This window comes from Halichondria panicea, chromosome 13 (assembly GCF_963675165.1).
Source record: "Halichondria panicea chromosome 13, odHalPani1.1, whole genome shotgun sequence".
In the NCBI taxonomy this organism is placed as follows: domain Eukaryota; kingdom Metazoa; phylum Porifera; class Demospongiae; order Suberitida; family Halichondriidae; genus Halichondria; species Halichondria panicea.
The window spans coordinates 2,036,513-2,047,129 of NC_087389.1; the positions used below are offsets into that span (position 1 = coordinate 2,036,513).

Below are 10,617 nucleotides of genomic sequence, written 5' to 3' on the forward strand. Positions count from 1 at the left end.
CTATATATATACCCCATGTAGAGATATGTACACACTTAATACTTTTAATTATAAATAAAAATCTCAAATTTTAAGAAAAAGAGAAAAAGTGCCACTCATTTTAATATTAATTTAAATAGTGCCAACATTATTTTACTTCTTGTCAATTAGCGTTTTAAATCAGACGATTTTTGCAGTTTTTTCGAAGTATATACAATGTAGTTGATAATAAAAGCATAGATGCAATTATAATAATGGTTTCAGGAAGTTCATGAATGAGGTTGGTGAGAGGCGACTGGCTGAGTCCTACCTGTTCAGGAGACTGGCTCAACTGACCATCTACCAGTGGACCAAACTCTCTGATATGACTGGCACACACATGCACAGTGAGTGATGACAGCTGTATATTCTAATAGTTACCTTTACTTCCGTATAGCGCCACATTTTCTTAAGGACCAACTGTTTCACGGATTTTATATTTGCGGATTGAGTTTCAAAGTAGACTCTCGTTAATCCTTGGGACAGTACAGTTTGGCCGCGTTAGCGAGGTGGCTGCATTTTAGAAAGTGGCCCCAGCTCATTCACGGTCCTACCTCAAATCCAATGGTTAATTTAGCGGTTCTGTTTCGTCTCGAGGATAAAAATCATTATAATTGCGCTCTCTCTTCCAATTTTCTTTGCCAAACAACACCCAAAACGTATATCCGGCCGCATTATAAGTATAAAAAAACTAGTTTGGAAAGATCAGAACAGAATAGCGAGGTGGCCGCAGCGAGTTTTGTGTAGTAATGATCTAGCTAGCAATCTGTGCCAAACGAAACGACCAGCTAGTATATCGAGGTGACCGTAATTCAGAGAGCTGAATTGAGATACTCTACTGTATTTCATGGCCATAATTGTCTAGGTTCAAGATCGAATGAATGTCTTTGTCACCTCCTATAATATAACACACTTTCCAGCCGAGTTGCCTCTAAAATAACGCTAGGTCACCAACTAGGCCTGGTGGTATTGATTGTATCTGGGCGTGGTTAGGAACCAAAAAACAAAAGCAAAGAGATTTTGCTAGAACAACACACCTGTCGACAAGGGCCAGCAGTGTTGGTTTATTAGCTCTATTAGCTTGTAGTCCATCACAAAAGGCAGTAATTGATAGCAAGAAACTTGCCATACCATGTTGAAAACCAGACAAAGACGTTTCTTCCTTCTGACAGGAGCTTGAGAGCCTGGGCCTGTTTTGCAATGAGAAGGAGGCCTTCTTGTTTCCGCAAGACAATGTATACGTCAATCTGAACAACTTAAACTTGCCATAGCTAGCTAGCTAGATAATCTATGGCTAGAGATTTTAGTGCTTGAGAGCATACACAGAGCTAAATTACGATATTAAACTTATACGGGGAAATATGACAGGAAACAAAATGTGAAGAATCTGTTTCTGATTTCTGCCACGCCCAGATACAATCAATATCAGGTCGTATTTTTCAACTTCGTTCTATATATTAAACAAAATTTACCTGGGAACGAGGCTAAGTTTCTGGCATGATATGGTTCAATGGCTACCAACCATGCATACAATGTACATGATATCTGACTCGTAGCTAGCTGCATGCTGTGCCTCCTATGCAGGTATATCGACTGGCAGAGTGACCAAGAACTTTTTACAGAACTTGCAACGTGAAATGAAGAAAATTCAAGGTCCAAAAACATGATGGTATTAAAATGGTTGTATAATTCCAACTTTTTTTTTTATCCTCACTTAATTTATGGCATCACACATTAAATATCATGTTGTATACATGTATAATAATTATGCACTCAGTTCTCTATATACAACATGATTATGTAAAACTAATTATTAAATGAGGGGATTGAATCCATGTGAATTAATGAGTGTACAAAAATATGACAACAAAATAAAAAATACGCTCATTTGATCTAATTGGCCAATGTGTTAGAATGATCTTCAGTTTCAGAATGGACTGGCTTGCTCTTGTCGGTAGCCAGCTGCTGATGTATGTACACACAAGAGCCGTCTTGGCCAAAGTCTGTCACTGCATGTCCTTCACCTCTCAGTAGCCATTTTGTTGTGAGAAGTCCTTCAATACCCACCGGTCCTCTAGCGTGGATACGCCCGGTGCTGATTCCCACCTCAGCCCCCAGTCCAAATCGATAGCCATCGGCAAACCTGGTACTGGCATTGTGAAACACACACGCACTGTCCACACATCGGAGAAACTCATCAGCTGTGGCATCTAGGGAAGAGGTCACATTTTAAATTAATTGATACATAAAACCAAGTACGTAACATCAGGTATTCATGCACTCCTTGTAACGTGTGTTATTATTTCACGCACAAGGGGGGGTTAACCTGATTTTGTATGTTAGATGGTCAATCATTCTCACCATTTTCTGTGACAATGGCATCAGTGTGTGAGCTGCCATAAGTGTTGATATGCTGTACTGCATCAGACAAAGAGTCCACCACCTCCAAGTTGCACTCTAGCCCCCCGTACTCAACGTGCAGTGAGGGCACTGGTCCCGAGTGGAAGGGGAGGGTGGAGCTCAGTGAAGGGCCAGGATGGATGACAACACCTCTCTCTTTCAGGGCGGCTATCACCGACTGGAAGATGGAGGAGTTGAGGAGACTCTTGTGTAGTAGGATGGTCTCCACGGCATTGCACGCGGCAGGGTAGTCACATTTGGAGTCCACCACTGCAGAGGTAAAGATAAAAATAAATTGCCATCAACTCACTTCTCTTTTTCTTAACTAACAATGAGGGTAAAACATTGTATGCAAAGCTGGGCCTACAATCCAACTCACCAACATTGAGTGCTTTGTTGAGATCAGCGTCTTTGTCCAAGTAAACATGACAGATTCCGTCAGCGTGACCCAGGACGGGGATCTTGCCCTGCACCTGCTCCAAGATACTTCGTACAAGACTGTTTCCTCCCCTTGGGATGACCAGGTCGATTTGGTTATGTAGCGAGAGCAACTCACTCACTTCCTCTCTGCTGTCAACCTGTAGGTTTAATTTCACAACATTATTATGTATGAAGTGATGGCCACTCTCTGGCAAGTTGTGAAAATTAGGTAACGTTTAGAGGGGAATGTGATGACTCACCAATCCAACCGCTCCTTTGGGCACATGCAGTGAGAGAGCCTCCTGGACCAAACTATGAAGGTATCTGTTGCTATGCTTGGCCTCTTTACCACCCTTGAGGAGGAGACCATTCGCTGTGGCCACTGACAGACCTGCAACCTGTAAAAAAGACACGTACTCAATAACTCCTCAAGACACGCATATGAAGTCCATAATTCTTGAACCGAAGTAGTTATATACTCTTAGGTTCCAATGCATGACAGGGGTTCCATCTAGAGATTAGTTATTTGGGGGGGGGGGGGGGGGGGAGATGAATTAAGTTAAGTCCTCCCCTGAAACAACATTTTCTTTTAGCTTCTCAGAATGTCAGTGCAATTTAAATGCCATTTAGTAGACCCTCTCTAAGAAATTGCAGTGGAGGGGGAAAGTTAGGTTGTTTGGGGAGCTTCGGTCCCTCTGCCCCCCACCCCCCCTGTATAGAACCCTGCATGAGTCAAGTATGCCATACACACAAGCTAGCCTTCATAAAGAAAATACCACAATACAAAAGGGCTGGTTACCTGAATGAGACAGTCTGGCCTGGACTCAAAGATGACCAGAAGCACTCCAATGGGCACTTTCTGCTGCTCCAACACCAGCTCCTTTCCCACCAGTGTTCGTCTGATCACTTGACCAACGTGGTCGCCATTGACAACTGCCTCAGCCAGCTGTTGTAGTCCATCTGAGAGGCTCTCCAGTTTCTCGTGAGTAAGCTTGAGTCGAGATTTGAGAGCATCTGCAAGGTCAATGGCTTCTTTGATGTCCTTCTGGTTGGCAGTGATAATTTCCTGCTCTCTCTCCATCACCAGGTCTGCTAGACGGTGAAGAATAGCGGCTCTCTATGACAACAAAGTAGCAGTAACTTAACTTATGTGCACCACTTATTAAAAACACACACACCTGGTCTGAGGAGAGTGCTTGGAGAGCATAGCTTCCATCACGAGCTGTATTGAAAGAGTGCGTAACAATAGAATGCAAAGTCACAGATAAGCCACAAGGATGTATTACATATTACAGTAGGCGCAAATGCTAGCTCTTCATAATCATACACACTAACTAAATACCCTAGCTTTACCTTCATCTGCCAAAACAGCACCACTGGTTGCTAACTCAATGTGTCCATTCCTCGTAATAAAGGTGCCGACAGGTTTTCCTTGGACAATGTCCAGAATAGTCTCCCCTTGTCTCATCCCATTGGCAATGACAACAGCTGTCTCTCCCTCCACTGCCCTCACAGCTGACTGTAACTATAGGGGAACATTGAATAAGCACTTCCACATTATCATAGTGTCTAGGTACAGTAGCGTTAACATTTGAAACAGCCTCCAGGCCAGACTACGTCGAAAATGAGTACTACGTACATCATAACATGAACAATAATAACACACCTTTGACTCCATTCCTCCTCGGCCCACTCTGGACTTGCCTCCAAACTTGACCTCGTTGTTGGCATGCTCAGGGTAATAAGTCTGAATAAGTCGTGAGCTGGGGTCACTGGGTGGACCGGTGTACAGTCCATCCACATCTGATAACAGCACTAGGAGGTCTGCATTCATTGCCGTGGAAACCTGAGCCGCCAGCTGGTCATTGTCTGGTATGCTTAGGACCTGTCGATGATTGTGTGTGTTTGAGTAGGTGGCTCAATAATACTATACAAACGTCTCTGTGTGTAGTCTCAACAGTGTCTGCATTGTCTGCATTGTGCAATGCAGTGAGGGTGGAGCTCAAGCATTTGACAATAGAAGCCATTGTTCTGATGGATGACCCATGTGCTCAACACATGCATGTAAACAACAGATTCACTCGTTAACCGTCTGTGACTCGAAATTATATACCATCATATTTCAATGGAAGCTTCAGCCTTGCATATAATAGCTCCTCACAAACGCAAAGAGTATTACGACTACAGGAAACTTCTAAGTCAAATCCACTAGGCTATAATTAGGAGTACAGAATGGTCAGTATTCTCTATTGAGTGCACTAGTTGAGCACTTGCCTCGCTTACATTTTCCAGGTCACTACCAATCTGGGGGGTAGGTGCTACCACATCGTTGCCATTGAGTACAGGGACCACTTTCATGCTCAGAAGGGCATTCATTGTGTTGAGCAAATTCCTTTGACTGCTGCCATGGGTCAGATCGTTGGAGGTGATTAGTACCTGTGGTTGTTTATATGCCAGTAATCCACACATTTAGCAATACAATGTCACGAAAATATATACGTTAGAAGCTAGAGAACTACCTGAGCACAGCTGATTCCATACTGGGCAAACATGGTCTCATAGAGCGTCATGAGTCCGACCTGCCCTGATGCAGCACATGCCCTGGGTTCCAAGTCCTCCCCCTCTGAGTAGGTGGTCTCACGAGAGTTCAGAAGTGCGTGTCTCACACTTCGGGACAACTGCTTTTCTTGTCTCATACTCTGCTTTCCAATGGCCACTGCACCACTGGTCACTACTACCACATCTTTGCCACGATTGTGTAGCCATGACACCTGTACCAAAGACAACATACAGATGAGAGTTATATAGGTCTATCTGCACAGAAAATAATAAAAATGTTACCCCATAATCCAACGTATACATATACATAGGTGGTGATATATATAGGCATTGTGTTTAACAATCCCAAGGCCTGACCTGCTCAATTATACTTGCTAGTCTCCCTAGGGCAATTCCACACTCATCGTCCCTAGTAATCACAGCTGATCCCAACTTGACAACAATCCTCCTGCTGTTAGCAAGGTCTCCCCTTACTGCTGCAATCTTCCTCTCAGTCTTCAGTCCACTATACCTCCTCACAGGGGCTTTGAGGCTGATGTGTGTCTGCAATGACTTTACCTTGCTCTGTGTGAGAAGCCTCCACATTTTTGCTGCTATCTATTCTGAAGAGTTAAGTTTTATATTTTATAGTATTTGATACAGACACACTGAATTCTAGCTTCCAAGCTAGCTAGCTACAGTGCATTTATCACAACATGATAACACAAAAGCCTTTGTCCTTGCATGCATCTGTGTGGCTTCCATGACCTGCGAAGATTCATGGAATTGAGTTAACGACCATTTACCAAATAAATCATTGTTCAAGATGGCCAGGACTCCTGCTGCTAGTAGAAATGAGTTTGAAGCCGGCCCATGGCGGTTCCTGGTTGTTAAGAACCACATATTGAGGTCAAGCTGTGAGAGAGGTAGAGAAAATGGCTGTGATTCTGATAATGGAGATCTCTGCACTGTGTGTAGGTACGTAGGTGCTCGTCGTCATACGTGGCCGTGGGCAAACATAAATGTCGCAGTATAGTTTTAGGTATAGTTACGGTAATCTCACGGCTTGGTAAAATGTTTATGTGATCTCTTAATCGTTACATCTTTAACTCGTAAATAAAGTACATTTTGCTACCATGATCATGATACTATACAAACTCAGGTATGGCCATGAGCTGAATCTCCCCTCGCTTCCAGAGATGGTATTCCCAGAGAGTCGGCTAGAGTTAGAGCACGAGTGTGGTTGTGTGCTCAGCTTCATCACCCTGGATGCCCTCAAGCTCATCAACTCTACAGAGGAGCCACTCAAAGTGGCAGCTGCTGAAGACTGGGTCAAAACAAGGTGACATCTGCTAGCACTTTTTGCTTGTCATGATTATTGTCCACATCATTTGGAATGTGTAAACTTAGTATGGTACTGAAGTTATTGCTGTGCCTGTTTAGCCCTGTTGCAAAGATTCTACAAACCCTGAAACAATGGCAGACTTAAAGCTAATTAACGTTTTGACAACGTGATGTACCGAATGATAATTGCCATGTCTGCTTTTTATAGAGGTACCGGTCTGCAGGAGGTTGGAGTAGTGGTGAAACCGTTTGATTGGACCTACACCACCGACTACAAAGGAACCCTCTCTAGCAAAGGAACCACTAACTTGGAGGTGAGAGAGAGTATATGTATACACTCTATCAGTCTATTGTTGGAATTATCGCTGTTGATTTTTCTTTATTCCCGGCCATTATAGGCTACAAGTTCTTTAGCAATTATAGACATTCCATGGCCCTCTAGAGATATTCCACTTAGCAAATTGTCTACTCGCAGGTGACTGACACCAGTGATCGTATAGACTTTGAGCAGCTTAAACAGCAAGAGCAGATATTCTTCTACGATGAGGTGATCTTGTACGAAGATGAGCTGGCAGACAATGGGACAGCTGTGTTCAGTGTGAAGATTGTGAGTTGGAGGGATGCATTCGGAGACTTTGAAATCCCTACCTGATTGTAGCTTCTTAGATTTGGGCCGTCAGTAATCCCTACTCATACGTATCTTCAGTTTCAAGTCCAGTCAAAAGATACGGAACTATGTACTGTACAGTCTTTCTCTTCCATGCCTGCAAAGTGCTATTAATGTACGTATGTTATGTTATGTTTTTTTGTTCAATGAATTGCAGAGGGTGATGGCGAGTGGTTTTTTTATTCTGTCACGCTTCTTCTTACGAGTGGACGGTGTGTTAGTGAGGATGAATGAGAGTCGCTTCTACCACCAGGTGAATGCTTGTTGTGGATCAAAAAAATAAGTAATGTCCTTCCTGCCTGAAGCGAGTTTGACACCACCACTTCACATTCCTATTAAAGGATAAGTGCATGTTATGTTATCAGGTCACATGGTGTTTCTCTTCTCTAGGCTGGCACCGACCATATCCTCCGTGAATACACGAGTAAGGAAGCAAAGATAGCAGATCTGAAGGTAAGCGAAAACTGATACCCACGGCTTTAGTGCTATTCTGCAATCTGCACCTTCTCGTTGTGCATTGCTGATTAAGCACCCAAAAATCACACGCTATACTCATGCATTTAGTTTTTCAAGATGCTAGCACGTTTAGTGCTCTTCGCTAAATTTATGTTGGTCCAGTTGGCATCGATGTGGACCCACATACCCCACTGACACCACCACCCTTTATTTTTGGCTTGATAATTCATCGTGGTTGCTAGGCGATGATCCATACACATGCTATATATCCACACAGCGAAAGGAAATCTCTGTTCCTCACATGCAGGTCCACCCCTCACTACTCACTGACCCCAACAAACTGGGAAGCGTTCTACCCACCAAGGAACTCACTATTCACAAAATCACTATTCCTAAACAGACTACAAGTTTAACTACATAATTTTGTGGACTATAAGTAAAATATTTATACGGGTATAAATTATATTCATGATAGAAATTTTGCAAAAAAGTGAAAAAGATAAATTTTATGTCCCTCACAAAATTATCTAGTAACCATTTTGTCCCACAGTTGCTTAACATGGCCAGTAACATTTGACAGCATGCTGTGCATGTTTCCAGACTGTTTGGTAGTGGGAAGGTCCTGGGGTAATAGGTAAGGGTCATCACATCCATGGGCAAGTGGCAAACACACAACTTACCCCTTTAATCAATGTTTGGATAGCTGTTTCAAACTGGTCTGAACTGAACTGGCTAAAGCAGATCGAATTTCTACCATCACCTGCAGAAAATAAAGGTTTAATACATTAACGCCGACATAATCGATGTGATTGGCCTCTAGCTAGTTACCTCCTGATTTATCAGTGGTAAGTTAAGGTTTTCATACGACAACTTTGGACAAAGGCAGCTGTATGCTCACATTGCCTTCTGTATACTCACAAGTAGGCCTCAGTAGTCTACAGCCTCTAGCTGAATCAGCCACACCCAGAGCCGCACCTCTCACCTTACAAAGTCCTAAAAGTTGATTTGCGATACCAGCAGAAGCCCGGTTGGTACTTGATATAAGACTCACGAATATAGCTGAATCAGCAATAAACTACAATATAATTATAGTAGTTCTTATAGTTCGATGGTTGCACAGTTCCATGATTTTCCACAGTTCCATGGTTCCACCGTTCCATGGTTCCACGGTTCCTACAGTTCCACGGTTCCATAGTTCCATCGTTCCTACAGTTCCATGCTTCCACCGTTCCATGGTTCCATGGTTCCATAGTTCCATGGTTCCAAGCGTTCCATGGTTCCAAGCATTCCCTGGTTCCATGGTTCCACAGTTCCATGGTTCCACCGTTCCACAGTTCCATGGTTCCACGGTTCCATGGTTCCATGGTTCCACACTTCCATGGTTCTATGGTTCCACGGTTCCACGGTTCCATAGTTCCACGATTCCACAGTTCCATGGTTCCACCATTCCATGGTTCCATGGTTCCATAGTTCCTATACAGTTCCATTGTTCCACAGTTCCATGGTTCCATAGTTCCATGGTTCCACAGTTCCATGGTTCCAAGCGTTCCATGGTTCCACGGTTCCACGGTTCCATAGTTCCACGGTTCCACGGTTCCAAGCGTTCCATGGTTCCACAGTTCCATGGTTCCACAGTTCCATGGTTCTATGGTTCCACATCCATGGTTCCACGGTTCCATGGTTCCACAGTTCCATTGTTCCACGGTTCTATGGTTCCACGGTTCCATAATTCCACCGTTCCATAGTTCCATAGTTCCTACAGTTTCATGGTTCCTACAGTTCCATGGTTCCATGGTTCCACAGTTTCCATGCTTCCACAGTTCCATGGTTCCACAGTTCCATGGTTCCACGGTTCCATAGTTCCATGGTTCCACGGTTCCATAGTTCCATAGTTCCTACAGTTCCATGGTTCCACAGTTCCATGGTTCCACATTTCCATGGTTCCATAGTTCCATGGTTCCACGGTTCCATAGTTCCATGGTTCCACAGTTCCATGGTTCCATAGTTCCTACAGTTCCATGGTTCCACCGTTCCATGGTTCCACAGTTCCATGGTTCCATAGTTCCTACAGTTCCATGGTTCCACCGTTCCATGGTTCCACAGTTCCATGGTTCCATAGTTCCATAGTTCCATGGTTCCATAGTTCCTACAGTTCCATAGTTCCATAGTTCCACCGTTCCATGGTTCCACCGTTCCATGGTTCCATAGTCCCATGGTTCCAAGCGTTCCATGGTTCCATGGTTCCATAGTTCCATGGTTCCAAGCGTTCCATGGTTTCACAGTTCCATGGTTCCACAGTTCCATGGTTCCACCGTTCCATGGTTCCACCGTTCCATGGTTCCACCGTTCCATGGTTCCAAGCGTTCCATAGTTCCATGGTTCCAAGCGTTCCATGGTTCCATACTTCCATGGTTGCAAGCGTTCCATGGTTCCATACTTCCATGGTTGCAAGCGTTCCATGGTTCCACGGTTCCATGGTTTCACAGTTCCAAGCGTTCCATGGTTCCACAGTTCCATGGTTCCATAGTTCCATGGTTCCACAGTTCCATGGTTCCACGGTTCCAAGCGTTCCATGGTTCCATAGTTTCAAGCGTTCCATGGTTCCATAGTTCCAAGCGTTCCATGGTTCCATAGTTCCATGGTTCCATGGTTCCAAGTATTCCAAGCGTTCCATGGTTCCATAGTTCCATGGCTCCGTAGTTTCAAGCGTTCCATGGTTCCATAGTTCCAAGTATTCCAAGCGTTCCATGGTTCCATAGTTCCATGGTTCCAAG

The 10,617-nt window shown here is 43.9% G+C and overlaps 2 protein-coding genes and 1 long non-coding RNA gene across 5 annotated transcripts; 1 reads left to right on the forward strand and 2 right to left on the reverse strand.

Annotated features, from left to right (window-relative positions):
• Positions 1 to 1,699: 1,699 nt before the first annotated feature.
• LOC135345896 (delta-1-pyrroline-5-carboxylate synthase-like) lies at positions 1,700 to 6,121 on the reverse strand. Of its 2 annotated transcripts, none has more exons than XM_064543348.1 (11): positions 5,755 to 6,121; positions 5,358 to 5,609; positions 5,122 to 5,274; positions 4,505 to 4,723; positions 4,192 to 4,363; positions 4,017 to 4,060; positions 3,638 to 3,955; positions 3,099 to 3,236; positions 2,798 to 2,996; positions 2,380 to 2,688; positions 1,700 to 2,228 (listed from the first exon to the last, which is right to left on the reverse strand). In XM_064543348.1, exons 1-11 carry the CDS (start codon positions 5,980 to 5,982, stop codon positions 1,912 to 1,914), a joined length of 2,349 nt encoding a protein of 782 aa, XP_064399418.1. In that variant the 5' UTR covers positions 5,983 to 6,121; the 3' UTR covers positions 1,700 to 1,911. The 2 variants fall into 2 exon arrangements, with proteins under 2 accessions (XP_064399418.1, XP_064399417.1); XM_064543347.1 differs by having other exon boundaries at positions 5,113 to 5,274.
• Positions 6,102 to 8,321, forward strand: LOC135345911 (TIP41-like protein). The gene is made up of 7 exons (XM_064543363.1): positions 6,102 to 6,354; positions 6,539 to 6,718; positions 6,929 to 7,034; positions 7,196 to 7,327; positions 7,545 to 7,640; positions 7,778 to 7,840; positions 8,151 to 8,321. Exons 1-7 carry the CDS (start codon positions 6,203 to 6,205, stop codon positions 8,262 to 8,264), a joined length of 843 nt encoding a protein of 280 aa, XP_064399433.1. The 5' UTR covers positions 6,102 to 6,202; the 3' UTR covers positions 8,265 to 8,321.
• LOC135345916 (uncharacterized) lies at positions 8,277 to 8,816 on the reverse strand. 2 transcript variants are annotated; one of them, XR_010397928.1, is made up of 3 exons: positions 8,742 to 8,816; positions 8,524 to 8,603; positions 8,277 to 8,465 (listed from the first exon to the last, which is right to left on the reverse strand). It is a non-coding gene; the product is annotated as an uncharacterized LOC135345916 (long non-coding RNA). The 2 variants fall into 2 exon arrangements; XR_010397927.1 differs by having other exon boundaries at positions 8,672 to 8,802.
• Between the last annotated feature and the right edge of the window lie 1,801 nt (positions 8,817 to 10,617).